At 32.6% G+C, this 18,475-nt stretch overlaps 1 protein-coding gene across 1 annotated transcript in view; it reads left to right on the top strand.

Moving 5' to 3' along the window:
* LOC145266584 (guanine nucleotide-binding protein G(o) subunit alpha-like) overlaps positions 1-16,729 on the top strand; it is a 101,238-nt gene extending 84,509 nt beyond the window's left edge. Inside the window, exons 5-9 of the mRNA XM_080122428.1 lie at positions 1,937-2,065; positions 7,658-7,787; positions 9,289-9,360; positions 10,571-10,658; positions 15,710-16,729. Coding sequence (XP_079978554.1) covers positions 1,937-2,065; positions 7,658-7,787; positions 9,289-9,360; positions 10,571-10,658; positions 15,710-15,900 — 610 coding nt within the window. The 3' untranslated portion in view covers positions 15,901-16,729. The remainder of the gene's footprint in view (positions 1-1,936; positions 2,066-7,657; positions 7,788-9,288; positions 9,361-10,570; positions 10,659-15,709) is intronic.
* Positions 16,730-18,475: the final 1,746 nt, after the last annotated feature.

Below are 18,475 nucleotides of genomic sequence, written 5' to 3' on the forward strand. Positions count from 1 at the left end.
ATAGACATCAGCTACTTAGCTGATTAGGGAATGCATAAAACTTAGCACATCACGATAGTTAGCCAATACAGAACTTCCAAAACGTGACAATGATACATGTTCATTCACACAATTCTGAGGCAGCACGTTCAGGATTGCAGAACATAGTATGAAATGAGATCGCCGGTACATCTCTGAGCAAATGCTGGTGTGATTATGCAGAGGGTCTAATGTTGAATGTATATCGTCACAAGTTTGGTCTATTCAGCCACAGCACATTGTTGTAAGGCAAGAACCATGAAGTAATATGTCGGCAGCAGAAGCAACTGTGACATTCCGGTGAGTAGACAGCAGATCCATATAAATAAAACAGGTGTGTGTGTGTGTTTAAATATTTAACCGATAAACTATTAAACTACTGATCACATAACACTGAAATTAGCAGGAAATAGAAATCATACACCAACGATGGTTTATAACGAGTAAAATCTTTGTTTGGATGGATAAATAATGCGTACAGAAATACATCGGCAAGTTTTTCTAGCTGATAGCACTCAAGTTATATATATATTTAAAAAATTTTGAAATCGGTACTAAATATGATATTCAATAGAGAATTGGCTCTGTAATAATACAAATGAAATTTGCATGAATGAAAATATATTAAAATGTATTTTACAACCAGGCTAGGCCAAGTGCCCCCACTCGTCTCAATAAAATGACCAAATTTCTCTTTACAAATAAGTTTTTTTTCAGGCTCATGGGTAACATTTTGGATTCTTCGGACAGCTGTTCTATTCTTGAGTGTCAATCCTCATTTCAAAAATTCCGAAATACTGAAACTTTGAATGTGAGATAATTGACAGACCAATAAAAAATACTATTTCAGATTTGTGCATGACTGAAAGAGAACGTTAGAGACTTGACAAAGCATCTAAAAATAGGTCAGACATAGACCTGCCATTTCAAAAATTAATCTACCAGGAAATTGGATTTTAATCAAAGAATTTTGCTATGACTTTGAAGTTATAATCCCCTCCCCTCAGCACACACACACACACTCCCTTCCCCTTTTTCTGTCTCCATCCCTCTCTGCATCCATCCCTCTCTCTTCCTCTTTCTCTCTCTTCCTCTTTCTCTCTCTTCCTCTTTCTCTCTCTTCCTCTTTCTCTCTCTTCCTCTTTCTCTCTCTTCCTCTTTCTCTCTCTTCCTCTTTCTCTCTCTTCCTCTTTCTCTCTCTTCCTCTTCCTCTCTCTTCCTCCTCTCTCTTCCTCTCTCTTCCTCCTCTCTCTTCCTCTCTCTTCCTCCTCTCTTCCTCCTCTCTCTTCCTCTTCCTCTCTCCTCCTCTCTCTTCCTCTTCCTCCTCTCTCTTCCTCTTCCTCCTCTCTCTTCCTCTTCCTCCTCTCTCTTCCTCTTCCTCCTCTCTCTTCCTCTTCCTCCTCTCTCATCCTCTTCCTCCTCTCTCTTCCACTCTCTTCCACTCTCTTCCTCTCTCTTCCACTCTCTTCCACTCTCTTCCTCTCTCTTCCACTCTCTTCCTCTCTCTTCCACTCTCTTCCTCTCTCTCTTTCTGCATCCATCCCTCTTTTTCTCTTCCTCTCTCTCTTCCCTTCTCTCTTCCTCCCCTCTCTTCCCCTTCCTCCCCTCTCTTCCCCTTCCTCCCCTCTCTTCCCCTTCCTCCCCTCTCTTCCCCTTCCTCCCCTCTCTTCCCCTTCCTCCCCTCTCTTCCCCTTCCTCCCTCTCTCTTCCTCTTCCTCCCTCTCTCTCTTCCTCCTCCCTCTCAAGATCACTTTTATATATAGATAGATAGATTACACACACACACACACACACACATATATATATATATATATATACATACAGATATATAGTATGCACACACACACATATATATGTATATATATATGCATACATCAAACTGTATAAATCTAAAGATATTTTTTCTTTGTTTTTTCAGTTATTTTGAAAATATGGACAGAATTTGTTCGTCAAAATATATCCCAAATGCAACAGATGTGCTTCGAGCTCGTGTAAGAACAACAGGAATCATAGAAACTTGTTTCCGAATAAATTACGTCATTTTTCGGTGAGGAATTTCTGCTTTTTTTTTTTTTTTTGGTCATTTCTTTTTTTTTTGGTCATTTCTTTTTTTTTGTCATTTCTTTTTTATCATTTCTTTTTTTTTTCGTCATTTCTTTTTTTTCCGTCATTTCTTTTTTTCTTCATTTCTTTTTTTTCTTCATTTCTTTTTTTCTTCATTTCTTTTTTTTCTTCATTTCTTTTTTTTTCGTCATTTCTTTTTTTTTCTTCATTTCTTTTTTTTCTTCATTTCTTTTTTTTTCTTCATTTCTTTTTCTTCCTTTCTTTTTTTTCTTCATTTCTTTTCTTCATTTCTTTTTTTCTTCATTTCTTTTTTTCTTCATTTCTTTTTTTCTTCATTTCTTTTTTTTCGTCATTTCTTTTTTTTCGTCATTTCTTTTTTTTCGTCATTTCTTTTTTTTTTTCATTTCTTTTTTTTTGTCATTTCTTTTTTTTTCGTCATTTCTTTTTTCTTCATTTCTTTTTTTCTTCATTTCTTTTCTTCATTTCTTTTCTTCTTCATTTCTTTTCTTCATTTCTTTTCTTCATTTCTTTTTTTTTCTTTCTTTTTTTTCTTCATTTCTTTTTTTTTTCGTCATTTCTTTTTTTTTCGTCATTTCTTTTTTTTTCGTCATTTCTTTTTTTTTCGTCATTTCTTTTTTTTTTCGTCATTTCTTTTTTTTTCGTCATTTCTTTTTTTTTTCGTCAGTTCTTTTTTTTTTCGTCAGTTCTTTTTTTTCGTCAGTTCTTTTTCGTCATTTCTTTTTTTTTTTTTTTTCATTTCTTTTTTTTTTCGTCATTTCTTTCTTGTCATTTCTTTTTTGTCATTTCTTTTTTTGTCATTTCTTTTGTCATTTCTTTTTTTTGTCATTTCTTTTTGTCATTTCTTTTTTTCGTCACATTTTCATTTTTTTTCGTCATTTCTTTTCGTCATTTCTTTTCGTCATTTCTTTTTTTCTTGTCATTTTTTTTCGTAATTTCTTTTTTTTTGTCACTTTTTTTTATTTTTTTTCGTCATTTCTTTTTTTCTTGTCATTTTTTTGTCATTTCTTTTTTTTGTCATTTCTTTTTTTTGTCATTTCTTTTTTTTGTCATTTCTTTTTTTTTGTCATTTCTTTTTTTTGTCATTTCTTTTTTTTTGTCATTTCTTTTTTTTTGTCATTTCTTTTTTTTTTGTCATTTCTTTTTTTTGCCATTTCTTTTTTTTTCGTCATTTCTTTTTTTCGTCATTTCTTTTTTTTCGTCATTTCTTTTGTTTTTTCGTCACTTTTTCGTCATTTCTTTTTCGTCATTTCTTTTTCGTCATTTCTTTTTTGTCATTTCTTTTTTGTCATTTCTTTTTTCATTTCTTTTTTCATTTCTTTTTTTTTTCGTCATTTCTTTTTTTTTCGTCATTTCTTTTTTTTTTTCGTCATTTCTTTTTTTTCGTCATTTCTTTTTTTTCGTCATTTCTTTTTTTTTCGTCATTTCTTTTTTTTCGTCATTTCTTTTTTTTTGTCATTTCTTTTTTTTCGTCATTTCTTTTTTTTGTCATTTCTTTTTTTTCGTCATTTCTTTTTTTTCGTCATTTCTTTTTTTCATTTTTTGTCGTCATTTCTTTTCATTTTTTGTCATTTCTTTTCATTTTTTTCGTCATTTCTTTTTTTTTTTTCGTCATTTCTTTTTTTTCGTCATTTCTTTTTTTTCGTCATTTCTTTTTTTTCGTCATTTCTTTTTTTTTCATTTCTTTTTTTTTTCATTTCTTTTTTGTCATTTTTTTCCGTCATTTCTTTTGTCATTTCTTTTTTTTGTCATTTCTTGTCATTTCTTTTGTCATTTCTTTTTCTGTCATTTCTTTTTCTGTCATTTTTTTTCTGTCATTTCTTCTGTCATTTCTTTTTCTGTCATTTCTTCTGTCATTTCTTTTTCTGTCATTTCTTTTGTCATTTCTTTTTTTCTGTCATTTCTTTTGTCATTTCTTTTTTTCTGTCATTTCTTTTGTCATTTCTTTTTTTCTGTCATTTCTTTTGTCATTTCTTTTTTTCTGTCATTTCTTTTGTCATTTCTTTTTTTTCTGTCATTTCTTTTTTTCGTCTTGTTTTGTTTTTTAGTTTTTTAAAATTCACGATAAGCTTATCAAAAACGCAAAAACAAATTGTGTTGGGACGATTATTTGGAAAAATCAGAACTTTTGGGGGTATTAGAATCAGAAAGATTTTAACCTAATTTCTGATTCCAAAATTGATTGTTGTAATTTTTTTTTTTTTTTTTTTTTTTTTAAATCAATAAAACTCAAATATATAGATCAACATCCAGAGGTGTAATGATTACTACGCTGTTGTCCTATTGACTACTGTACACTCTTTAACCCTTATCCTCAAGTGGCCTCTGAGCCTTGATAAGTGGTGACTCCTTTGTTAAAAAAAAAAAAAAAATTATGAAAAGACTTCTTTGTTGGTAAATGTTAAGAGTTTACTAGATGTTTCCATTGATCTTGTTGGGAAAAGGTCTGCATACATATACCAACCAGATAACAATAACCAAGACACATATATGGATATCATTGACAATAAATGAACTGGACTAGGACGTTTTGAAATGCCACTATGAGAAATTGTCAAATAGTGTTTTCCTGGAACCATGAAAATCTAGAAGTTGCAGAAGCGGCATCTGGTCCAGTAAATCAGAATATAAATGCTAGAAAGCTAGCATATCATGTACCTTTTACAAGGCCACCATTCATCCATGTATGGAGTATTGTTGCCGCATTTCAGCTGGTGCATCTGCTACTAATCTCTGCCTCTTAGACAGGGCTCAAAAGAGAGCCGCCAACCCAAATAGGTCCCGTCGCACTATCAGCCAGGCTTCAATCACTCTCCCATCGATGAAATGTTGCATCCCTCTGCCTGTTTTGAAAGTATTTTAATGGTAGGTGCTCCGACGAACTACAAGCCCTTGAATACCCCAACCAACCTGACAAGCAGCAAAATCCCACCCCTACACAGTATAAATCCCTAGATGTAAGAAAGCCTTCTACTCTCCTAGTTTCTTCCCTAGGACTGCTAGACTTTGGAACTCCTTTCTGGGTTCCTGTTTCCCCGACTGTATTGACATGCAGAAGTTCAAGTATAATGTAAAAAGACATTTTGTTGCTTAACTCCCTACATAGTACCCCTACAAAGTATGTCCCAGATAGTAGCCCTCTACATGAAAGTGGCACTGTGCCTTGTTTGGGGTGAAAATGCCATTACAAAAAAAGAAAATGAAATAAAAAGGGTAAAATTGGATAAGATAGCCGAACAAATATTGGAATCGTCCCATCACTAGTATGTGCTCTTTTATCACGTTTTGTTTTTCTTTTCTTTTTTTTTCTTTTTTCTTTTTTTTTCTTTTCTTTTTTCTTTTTTCTTTTTTTTCTTTTCTTTTCTTTCTTTTCTTTCTTTTCTTTTCTTTCTTTTCTTTTCTTTCTTTTCTTTTCTTTCTTTCCTTTTCTTTCTTTTCTTTTCTTTCTTTCCTTTTCTTTCTTTCCTTTTCTTTCTTTCCTTTTCTTTCTTTCCTTTTCTTTCTTTTCTTTTCTTTCTTTCCTTTTCTTTCTTTCCTTTTCTTTCTTTCCTTTTCTTTCTTTCTTTTTCTTTCTTTTCTTTTCTTTCTTTCCTTTTCTTTCTTTTCTTTTCTTTTTTTTCTTTTCTTTTCTTTCTTTCCTTTTCTTTTTCTTTTTTTTCTTTTCTTTTTTTTCTTTTCTTTTCTTTTTTTTCTTTTCTGTTTTTGTTTTTTTTCTTTTTCTTTTTTCTTTTTCTTTTCTTTTTCTTTTTTTTCTCTTTCTTTTTCTTTTCTCTTTCTTTTCTTTTCTCTTTCTTTTTTCTTTTTTTCTTTCTTTTTCTTTCTTTTCTTTTCTTTCTTTTCTTTTTTTTTCTTTTTCTTTTTTTTTGCTCCTTGAGATGATAATGAATTTAAATCCAATCCTAGAGGGTTCCAAAAGACTGACATCTTGGTACAAATTCTATCGGATAACTAAACCAATAACAAACACAAATATGGATATTGTTGGAAAGAAGTACATTTGAAATGACAATGGTGTGCTAGCAACAAATGAACGCAAGGAGTCTACTTATGTCAAAAGTCTGAGAGACCAAATTATCGAATACTGTTTTTCTGGAACCGTGAAAATCTGAAAGTTACAGGAGCAATATTCGGTCCAGCTATAAGAATTGAGAAAGAAATGGTACAGGAATCTTTAAGATAAAGAATAGGACTTTGAAATATCGTTGGAGAACTGTTGAAAGCTGAGTGTGAAGTGGGTATTGAGAACTGTTGAAAGCTGAGTGTGAAGTGGGTATTGAGAACTGTTGAAAGCTGAGTGTGAAGTGGGTATTGAGAACTGTTGAAAGCTGAGTGTGAAGTGGGTATTGAGAACTGTTGCGATACTCCTTGACACTTCTTGATCTGAATGTTAAGGTTGCAGAACCTCTACAAACAAAACTACACTTGGAATGCATGTGTGTGTATGTTTCGAATCCCACGACTAGCAGCAATCATAAAATCCTGCACTGATGATTCCGGAAGGATAAAACACAAGTATCTGTAGGTATTAAACGTAATTATATATGTGTGTGTGTGTGTGTGTGTGTGTGTGTGTGTGATAATGTTGTGTAACCTTGTAGCATTTTTGCAAAACTATAATTGTCTACGTAGACAGATTGGCAGTTGTGATGAGGGCGATATATAAAATTGAGAATCAGCGTCATTGTTTCAGATTAAAAATTCTTCTTCCAATGCGTCTGTTGTGAGTGTGGCTGTATGTTGCTTGTTAGCCCTGTGTGTTGCATCAAAATAGAGAGATAGTTGGAATAGTGCAGAGTGTGTATAACAGGCATTTCTGTTATCATGCTTGACAAATCGAATCATAAGAGAAAGAGTTTGTCTCAAAAGTCTAGGAACTTAGTAAAATTGTGACTAGTTGCAAAGGTAAAAGAAAAAAAATTTGGGATGCATAAATTTGATGGATCACGCCCTAAAAGTGATTGAGGAAAGAATTAATTTAGCAGCAACTAAGACTTATAAACATGGATAAACTACGATTCCACTTATCAAGGCCCGGAAGCCACTCAGGGATAAGGGTTATTGCAAGTAGAGTACGTTAGTGTGGAGATTTGATGCAGTGTTTACTTAAGGGGGCAGTTCATTAGGAATTTGTTAATGTTGGACTTGAAGACATCCAAGTTGTAGTCAGGTGGGAAGCAGGTAGACGGAACAGAGTTCCAGGCGTGCAGTTCTAAGAAAGAAGCTTTGTTCATGGAATCCACGTTTTAATTTAGGCACAGATAAAGAGTGGGGGAAATTTTTCACAGTGGATTCAGCTAGACGGGTGTTTTTCGTGAAAGATTGGCGAGGGGGGACCAGAGATTGGATTTCAGACGAGCACCTGCCATGGAAATAACGATAAAACAAGGATAGGCTCGCAACGTCTCTTCTGTGGGAGAAAGGTTGCAGGGTAGAGAAAAGGGCATCCCCCACTACGCCACGAAGTCTATTTTGTACTCTGGACAAATACTGAAATCTGCAGACGAAATAGGCATCAAGATTATTCTATTTCTATTTTTGTTTTCTTTTCTCTTTAAAGGATGTTTGATGTCGGAGGTCAAAGATCAGAAAGACGCAAATGGATTCAATGCTTTGATGATGTCCGAGCTGTATTATTTGTGGTCGCTTTAAGTTCATATGACATGTGTTTATACGAAGATCCAAATGTGGTGAGTTTAATTAAAGCTTACGACGTGTCTTCAATAAGTTTCCAGACATTTTTTTGTGTAAGCATTTAAAATTGTTGTAGAATCTTGAAAATTCAGTATGTTATTGCTATACATTTTACGAGATCACTGAACCAGTTTTATGATTTCAGGTTCAAATGAGCAACTACAGCAGGAATTGGAATATACCCTACTAAAGCCTGATTTTCAAAAAATGCAATCTTTACGTGAGGACATTTTAGAAGAATGATATGCAATAAAATTCTGTTTTAAATTTGGAAAAAAAATGCCACAGAAACATATGGAATGCTTCAAACTGCTTTTAAATAATCTTGCATGAACCGAGCATCAGTTTTTGAGTGGCATAAGACATTCAAGGAAGGTAGGGAGTCTGTGAGGGATGATGAGAGATGTGGGAGGAGTAAGGAAGTCAGAACACCAGAGTTGATTGGCCAAATAAAGAATTTCAAGGATAAGACCATTGTGTGTCTATAGAAACAATAAGTGCACAGTTTGATGTCAGTGTATACACAAATATTTACGAGGAACTGAAGGTGCAGAAGATTTAGGCAGGGTTTGTCCCGGGGGTGTTCAGAGAAGATCAGAAAGATGTCATGACAGCAGATGGTCGAGCTGATCAATCCAGATCCCGCAATTGTTGATGCTCTGGTGACCTGTAATGAAAGATGGATCTACTGCTATAACCCAAAGACCAAGAGACAGAATGGAGGCATGCTGGCACTCCCAAATCCAAGGCCAGATTAGATCCATCCAGAAACTTCTGATGTTTTGACAGCATGGGCATGATTTACATGCACTGGGTTCCCACTGGACAGACAGCCAACAAGGAATGCCATGTTGAGGTTTTAAGATAGTTCATGAAGTGATTTCATCTGAAGAGGCCAACACTCTACAAATCGGGTTATTCACGTTTCCACGAGGATAATGCACCAGTCCATATTTTTTTTTTTGTTTTTTTTTTTCATTTTATTGTTTTTGTTTTCATTTTTATCATTTTTGTTTCCATTTTGCTATTTTTTCCCCCTTTTTTAAAATTTGTCTTCATTTTTAAAATTTGTTTTTTAATTTTTTTTAATTTGTTTTTTAATTTATTTTTTTTTATTTTTTTAATTTAAAAATTAAATTTTTTTAAAACTTTTTAATTGAAAAATTAAAAAAAAATTTTTTTTCGTTTAATTTTTATAATTTTATAAAATTTAATTTTTTTTTTAATTTAAATTTTTTAATTAAAAAATATTTTTTAAATTTAAAAAAAAAATTATTTTAAATTTAAAGATTCTTTAAAAGTTTCTTTCTTTTTTTTTTCATTATTTTTCCATTATTTTGTTCATTTTTCCATTTTTTTTTTTTCATCGTTTTAAATTTTAAAAAGTTTTCTATTTTTTTTTTTTTTTATTTTTTTAAAAAGATTTTTTGATTTTATTTATTTTTCATTTCGGTTTTTGTATTTGATTTGTTTTTCATTTTTTTTTTTTTTCCCCAGAATCGCTTACAAGAAAGTCTAAATCTCTTTAAAGGAATTTGCAACAATAAATTTTTCAGTAATTCTTGTATGGTAAGTTTTAGTAGACCCTCCTTCTTTGTCTTCTATTTTTCTCATTCCATTTGTGTATGTTTCATTATTTAAAAAAGTTTTCTGCTTTCAAAAAAATAATCAGGTGTCAATACATGTTACCTATGCGTTACAAGCAACAATTTGTGTTCTGATATTTCTGCATTTTTGAGGTGAAAGTTGATTATTTGTATTCTTTGGACTACTATTCTCGTCTTGAATGACATTTTCACATTTTGGTTGATGTAACCTTTGACCTTAAGTGTATCTTGTTGATTGGGAATTTTTTTGTCAAACTCTGGAATCTGCACAATTCCCAAGTTCAACAAGATACACCTGAAGAAAGTTGGAATTTACATCAACCGAAACGTTGTGAAACTCACTCAAGATGCTAAAAAACAATTCAAATAATTTGAACAATTAATATTTGGATGAAGTATAGAAATGCTCTCCTATTTCTTTGTGTATACACCTGTGTGTCTTTCTTTTTCTATATAAGCATCTCTTACTCTCCCCCTCTCTCTCCTCTTTTTTTTTTCTATTTCACTCTCTCTTCTCTCTCTTCTCTTCGCTCTCTCTCTTCTCTTCGCTCTCTCTCTCTCCCCCTCTTTTTTTCTTTGCTTTCTCTCCTCTCACTCTTAATTTCAGCCTTCATAAATTTTTAGATTTGTTTAAAATGCTGGATATTTATGCAGAATACACGCCATGCTGAAATAACATTTAGAAAGCCATTCTTATCGAGAAGAGAGGAAGGTTGTCGTTAAGTCTTCCCTTGTGTGGACAAAATTCTCCTAAAATGAAAGCAATTAATTTACCGAGAATGTTAAAATGCACAAGTCTAAGTACTTTGTTTTTATTCCTTTGCTTCTAATTGAAATTTCGTTCTTACGCAGAATATAGACCATGCTGAAATAATGACATTATTATTTAGAAACCCATTCTTAAAATGGAGAGGGCATTTTGTAACTATTCCCTACTTTCACCTCACGATTTAATAAACAAAAGATACTGTAAAAATTGCATTTAAGTAAAAATCCAAAAACAATTTTAAAAAAATAAAAATAATTAGCACAGGCCGTAAACTGCACAAGTGCTAAATGTTAAATTGGATTCTAAGATTTTTTTTCAGACGATATTCTTGCAATTTTCTTGTAGTTTAATGTTCAGCAATTTCTGAATTGTTTACCAGAATGGAATTGTCTTTTAATTTCAGATTCTTTTTCTCAACAAAGTTGATTTATTCAAAGACAAAATTCTTCACTCGCAACGGCATCTCTGCCAATTCTTCCCTGACTACCCAGGTAAGTTTTATTCTTCAATTGTAAACGTACCAGAATGAGCATTGTCTTGTGTGTACACTGCACCAGCTGTGATTGTTCCACCCATTGTGCCAGTGTTATTATATTGGTACCCTACACCAGTAAGTATAGATTATGTAAACTAGTATGAATTTTGGTGAGGGTTACATTAGGTACGTGGTGCCTTCAATAAGTTTCCAAACTTTTTGTACAGGCATTTAAAATTTAGCATGTTATTGCTATACATCTGATGTGTCTGACAAATCTACAGCAGGGATTGGAATGCACCCTACTAAAGCCTGATTGTCACAGCTGGTGAATTTCAAAAATGCAATTTGAACGTAAGGGCACTTTAGAAGAATGATATACAATAAAATTCTGTTTCAAACCTGGAAAAAAAAAAATGACACAGAAATGTATGGAATGCTTCAGACTGCTTTTGGACCATCTTGTATGAATCGAGCATCAGTTTTTGAGTGGCATAAAAGATTCAAGGAAGGCAGAGATGATGAAAGGTGTGGGAGGAGTAAGGAAATAAGAACACCAGTTGATTGGTCAAATAAAGAATTTCATGGATAAGAAGCGTTGGGTGTCTATAGAGACAATAAGTATAGTTTTATGTCAGTGTGGGAACTGTACATACAATTATTCCGCGAGGAACTGAAGATGCGGACGATTTGCACATAATTTTGTCTCTTAGGTACTCCATCCTTGTTACAGACTATTTGAGCAAGATGGGTATCAACACAGTTCCTCACCCTCCCTATAGTTCAGACCTTGCTCCCTGTGACTTTTGGTTATTCCCTAAGCTCAAGGAAAACCTTAGAGGCTGCTGTAATGAGACAATTGACGAGATGAAAGAGACTGTGACAAGGGTCATTGATACACTCGCACAAGACAACTTCCATGGAGCATTCCAGAACTTGTTGGAGTGGTATAAGTGCACTCAAGCCAGAGTAGATTACTTCGAAGGAGAATAGAGTTTAATGTGTCTACTATCAACAAAAGTGCCCATACGAAAAAAAAAGTCTGGAAACTTATTGAAGACACCTCGTATGTTAAATATTGGGATCCTACACCAGCAATTAGAGATTGTTAACTAGTATGAATTTTGGCGAGGGTATCATTAAGTACATGTCAGGATAACCTGGTGGCAAACAGAAACAGACCCATTTCAGCTGGCCTGATTGAAGTGGAAGGCGTCAAAGGTTACCCCCCCCCCCCGAGACAAAATGCACTAGAAATGCAAGTGCTGAATGATATTACATAAAAATGATGTCACATGTTCAAGGGACAGAATGGTTTCTAGTCAGTTAGTTAGTAAGTAGGACAGATAATATGTGCCCGACAATATAGAATATCTCAGTGATTGTTGCCTCAAGACTCTCTCGACATCAACCATCTGAAGAACAACGTTCAAAAAGTAATCAGAGTTCTAGCTGGAACCTTTATCAATAATTTTCCCTACTCTTTACCTGTGCCTAAACCTAAACGTAGATTCCATGAACAAAGTTTCTTTCTTAGAACCTTGCCTATGGAACTGTCTTCTGTTTCTCTGCTTTTCAACCGATTACAATATGGCCATCTTCAAGTCCAACATAAACAAGTTCTTGATGAGTCGTTCCCTTAAGTAATCCAATTTACCAAATTTCCACTACTAAAGATTACTACGATATTGTGCCATTGACTACTGCACTTATCCTCGAGTGGCGTCCGAGCCTTGATAAGTGGTGACTCCTTTGTATAAAAAAAAAAATTGTCTCTCCTCTCATAAACAATCGTTTTCTAAATAAAACCTTTAAAAACCAACAAATCTTAATTGTTTCCATGCATGAGTTGATTTGTCTTGAATAATCAACAACCATGAAGGGTCATGGCCCATAAAAGCGATGATCCCAGAAGTAAAATCAGCAACTGTACATGTGCATTTATAGTCTTATGTGGAATGGTCGAGGAGGGGTAATAGTTGAAACCTTTTTCTCACTTCCCCACGAGAGTACTCTAATCTCTTGGCACCCATGACGTCATCATTCAATCATTAAGATCGAGAATGTTGAAAAAAGATTCCCAATCAATTTCAAAACCGAACTGAACCAAGACAGAACATTTTCACATATAAAATTGCTCAATATCTTTTCAGATAGAACTTTCACACCAATAGTAAATAACTTGACTTAGTCGAAAACTTTAACCCATTAGGTTCCACTGCTGTTTGTGTGAGTAGTTTCTATTTTTTATTTATTTATTTATTTATTTTGGAAGCCTCCATTCAGTCTCAAAACATAATGGATATCTCTTGTAAGGGCAGCTTGCACATGAAATTGTGAGGCAAGAGTTACGCAATCCTCAACCTCACCTCTCCTGAATCGGCACTCCTTGAGTCCAGTGGCAAGGAGAAGTCCAGGACGACTGGAAACAATGTCAAGATAAGCGGAGAGCACATACAGCACCTGGTTTTCTCAAATGGTCACCTATTTTAGTACTAACCAGACTCAAGGTTGCTTAACTTTGGTGATCCAATGGGAACTGGTGTGTCAACGTAATTAACATTTAATTCGCTTTTATATTATAAACTAGAATATAAAACCCCCCACCATATATGTGAAATCAACATCATTGGATGTTTTACTTTATTCTCTTTTTATCCATTTTTTTTTTTTTTTGCTTTAACCCAATCTTTTTTTTTTTTTTTTTTATTTAATCTATATATGATAATACAACTTACTGCATAATTACTCTGAAGAAAACATCAATTTCAGCTATAGTCATCAACTTCTCTTCAAGTTATTGAAATCCTCTTAAAAATCTTTGAAATTTGCTAAAATTCTGCTTGTTTGATAATGTATGAACTTATATAAATGAGTCTTGCAATAGTAAAAAAAAAAAACATTGAAAATTTTATATCTATATCATTAATTGCTAGATTAAAGATAATGTTTTAAAATTGCAACAAAATGTACATCACATAAAATAAATCAAAGGTAATTTTTTTTTATTCAATTTAAATTAAATTTTTATACCTTACTTTGTAAAATTTATAAAAGTGCACTTTGAAGATAAATAAATTTCAAATTGAATCTTGTACCTTTATTTTTAAAGCCTATAGTAAAAACATTTTGTTTAACAATTTTCATGCCTTGGATGAAATGCTTTTCTAACTTGTATCTTTTTAAGATTATATTTTAAAACTCTCCTCTCTATTTCAGTTTGTATTTCTCCTCACACCACAACTCATTTTTGCAACCCCCTCTTTGTATTATTACAGGTCTGAATATTCTCTGTTTCAATTTGCATTTCTCCTCACACCACAACTCATTTTTTGAAACTCCCTCTTTCTAATACAGGTCTGAATAATGAGAAAATCTGAATTTTTAAAAAAAAAACTTTAAAATAACTTTTTTAGATTAAATTTTTTTTTAATTTCTTTCAGAATAGAAAATCTTTAAAATTTAATAAGGAACATATTTCATATAGGTTTCATTAACAAATATTCAGTACATAAGGAGAAAAATCGAGATGAAAATTTCAGGATTGTATAACTGGTTACAGTCAATAGTAGTCCTCGCCAGCGAAAGTCTTTGTTATTCGTATTCTATTATTATTTAAAACATTTTGTGTCCTGCTCTTTCACGCGAGGATTTATATATATATATATATATATATATATATTATAAAAACTTGAGTTTCTTCAACTATAATTGAAACCGATGTATTTTTTTTTTTTTTTTTTTTTTTTTTTTTTTTTTTTTATGATGCAGAACTCAAATTTACATATGTTAAGGCCTAAAACTGCACTGTTTGTTCATTTTCATCAGGATTTGATGACCTCTGGGGACTTTTGGGACTAAATGGGGGGGGGGCAATACTGAACTTAGTCATTCTTTTTTATGCCTCGCTAACTGTGCACTCACGAGGGGGGGGGCATGCATGCTTCACTTGTTACCCATATGTAACTATACCTACATTAGATGTTAAATTAGTACAAATTTCAACACATTTCAGGTGAAAACATTATTACCTACCTCCATGTCATGTTGAAATTAGTACGAAGCAGTTTTCTGTAAATACGGAAATCCAAACCTATTCCTTATATAGGCGTGCAATCCAAAAATGTTCTCAAACTAGTAAACAACTTGGGGCCAACACAAAATCAACCTGACTTAATATCACGTGTGTATCCTGCACATCTAGCTGAACTTTTGAAATATATTAAAGACGGACATGTACTGGCAATTCTATTTGCATATGTTTATCGAATTTAAAAAAAAAAAAAAAAAAAAAAAAAAAAGGGCTTCTACACTGGCACATTATCATTATGTCGTGAAATCAGGATAAGATCAGAACAGTTCATCAAATTGATGCAATTGTGTCAGCAGAGATACCAGGACCTGAAAATCCAGAGCTTCATGATTTAGTTAAGTCTTCAGTGGTACATAGTCCAACCTAATTGTAATTGTTTGATTATGTAATAAGTTTTTTTTTTGTTTTTTTTACTGATGTGTGTTTTAAAAATTTTCAACAACTGTGGAATTTCCACGGGTTCGTTATATCTGTGTACTTTATTTTTCTCCAAAAAAGGGAGTTTTTTTGGGTTTTTTTTCTCCATACTGCCACATTGGCGGTTTACTAGCTAACTTTCTATTTCTCTCTCTTTTCTGTTGCTATAACTCTCTTTATTTCTCTCTCTCTCTCTTCTTTCTTTTTCTTTCTCTTTTTTCTCTCCTCTCTCCCCCCTCTCTCTTCTCACCTCTCTCTCCCCCGCTCTCCTTTTTCTTCCCCCTTTTCTCCCCATCACTTCTCCACTCTCTCCTCCCTGTCTCTTTCCCTCTTTCTCTTTGCTCTTTTTCATTCTGCTGCACCATTACCGATTCATTTGTTAACTCAGTGTATTCTTTTCCACTCGACAATCCAACAAGGATAAAAACGGTTTCGTTCTCCTTATTTAGGGGTACAATACAGCATTTTTTTTTTTTTTTTTTTTTTTATAGTGAGTTTAAAACTTCAAATTCTATATATATATTTCTTTTTCAATTTCATTTCTTTTTCCTCCACAGGTAAAAAATACGATGTTGATACTGCTGCCCGTTACATCCAACATCTTTTCCAATTACAAAACAAAAATCCCGCCAAAGTTATCTACCCGCATTTTACGACGGCTACGGACACAAGCAACATTCAGGTTGTCTTTCAAGTTGTGATGGACTCGATACTCCGAGAGAATCTCACCTCAGCTGCTTTACTCTGAGGAGGTTGAAACCCGTTACCCATGTGCAGTCTCTCTCTCTCTCTCTCTCCTCTCCCCCCTCTCTCTCTCCTCTGTTCTGTGTGAGAATTTTATTCTCACATAGTTTAGAACTCTGGCAGAGCGAAAAAATAGACATGACATCGAAAAGCGCGCTTACCTGGTTGATTAAGGCAGGTCGTCTCATCTTCTCGATTGCAAATTTATATTGCGTCATTTTGCTGCTCAGCCGAGCCTGGTAGTAAAGACTTCTAAAGAAATGGTAGGGAAATAATCTTCTGTGAAGATTATCATTAGTCCATGGCATTAGGTCCATTTAAATAATGTACCAAAAAAAAAAAAGACAGATAATTCCATCGAAGAGGTAGAACCAAAATCAGCCTTTTTTTGCTGATTAGAAAGACGATATTACGTCAAGAAAAGAACGCCTAACTTAGTAGGTTAAATTGTCTCAAAGGTACCTTGAGAATATTGGGCGCCAAATCTCTGAAATTAATAAGAATATTAAAAAGGAGTCCATCGTGCATGAAAGATTTGCTTGGACTAAAGTTTTCAGTTTAAACATGTCTGCGCTTGCGGATTAAAACTCAAATCAACCAATGTGCTAAACCAATCAACCAATCAAGTGACACGATTCAAGTCCTGTAATTTCTCACACCTGCGTCAAAAACTCTTTCATAAAAGTGTATATAATTCATCATCATTTATCCATCTTCATCAATCCCTCCCGCCTCACACACGCACACACCTTGTCACTGCCACTTTCTTGTCCCCTCAAACCTCCCCGTGTGTTGAATCCCCACCAACAGCACTGCTTCCCAGGAAAAAGAAATATCAATCGAAAAATTCCCACCTAAAAAATGACAAATTTATGATTTTTTTATTTTTCTATTTTTTTTTTTTTAATTTTATTTTGTTTTTTACTTTAATGTTTATTTTTATTTTTTTTTTTTTTAGATAACAAAAACATTTTCTTAAAAATAATTTATAACTTAATTTGAAATTTGTTTTTATTTATTGATTTGGCGGGGGGTACAATTGTGCAGTACAGTTAACAAGGAAAAAGAAAAGGAGTGAAATAATAGAAAACGACAGATATTAAACAAATAAATGTTACCAAATTGCAATAAAAGTTACTTTTTTTTTTATCTAATTACAGAATTATTTTTGTGTTTTTAAAGTCTTCGAAACAACTTTTTATTCCAATACAAGATTTTGTTTAACAACAGAGTAAGATTTTGAAATGGTAGACTGTCTTTCCGGAAATTACCAAAGTTTGATTTTTTTTTAATATATTTTGGGCTGAAAAAACAAAACAAAAGTAAATATGCAACAATAACTGATCTAAACGCACAAAAAAATGATTTTTCTACATAATTGAAAGGAGAAAGAAAAAAAGCAATTTTGGTAGTTTCCAGAAAGCTAGCAGGCATTATCCGAAAGTTTAACAATATTGTATTTGAATGAAATCTCATATTATAATAAAAACGTTTTCAAATATTTTAAAACGCACAAAGAACATTGGTAAAAAAAGTAGCTTTTCTTGCATTTGGTAATAGTTTCTTATTCAATATTTTTGTTTTTTTTCCATCCATTTTTTTTTTCATATTGAATATATTGTGCAACTTTTTTTCTTTTTTTTTCTTTTTTTTTTCACAATTTTAAAATCTTTCACAAAAGCAACCAAAAAGCAAAAATCCTGTGTTGAAATACTTTCCCTGTGCAAAATTAAAATAATTCCTTCCCAAAATTATTGCTGTGCCGTTTAATACCTAGCAAAAAATCTCTGTAAAATAATTTGGTTGACTTTCATATTAAACTTAATTTTTATTATTACTTTTATTTTATAAAGATTAAAATTAAAATTAATTCAACATTTTTAATCCCAATAATTAAAAAAAAAAAAAAAAAAAAAGGTTTTAGATTTGTAAAAACCCGTTTCAAATAGCGTCGGTTGGTGATATGTTATTTACACAAAATATCTAAGATTCTATGTTGCACCTCCATAGTCTATCAGATTATTTTTTTAATGTTAGTTATCACTTCAAGACTCGCAGATGTACCAGAACATTGGCATAACTAACAAATACCTCAATCTAACCATTTTTTTTTTCCTTTCTGACAAATACCAGTGATTGGTTCTTACATTTTAAAATTACTGCAACATGCAGATACATTGTGAAACGTAAATTGCGTGTGTGTGCTTTCAACAATTTAAATCATTTTCAAGTCGTTCCGAATAAAGAGTATGCACAGTTATTTATAGGACTAAAAATAGACACTGTCTTGAAACAGCTGTAGACAATTTTAATAACTTCATGTTTACTTTTTATTTGGTGATTGATTCTTACATTTTACAATGAACAGCAAGAGTTGAATCTCTAGGATATTTAATATTGATTTTCAAATTGCCTCCCACAAAAGAAGGGAAAATAAAATCGTTGAGGTTTTTAGTTGAGTTTTTTTTTTTTTTTTTTTTTTTTAAATTCTCATTTCATTTTCATTATTTTTCCCCCTTTTTTTTATTTTTCGTTGTTTGTAATTTTTATTTGTTTTTTTTTTGTTAATTTCTCCCCGT

The sequence above is a fragment of the Euprymna scolopes genome, chromosome 41 (assembly GCF_053919585.1).
Source record: "Euprymna scolopes isolate OS-2025 chromosome 41, ASM5391958v1, whole genome shotgun sequence".
Lineage (NCBI taxonomy): Eukaryota > Metazoa > Mollusca > Cephalopoda > Sepiida > Sepiolidae > Euprymna > Euprymna scolopes.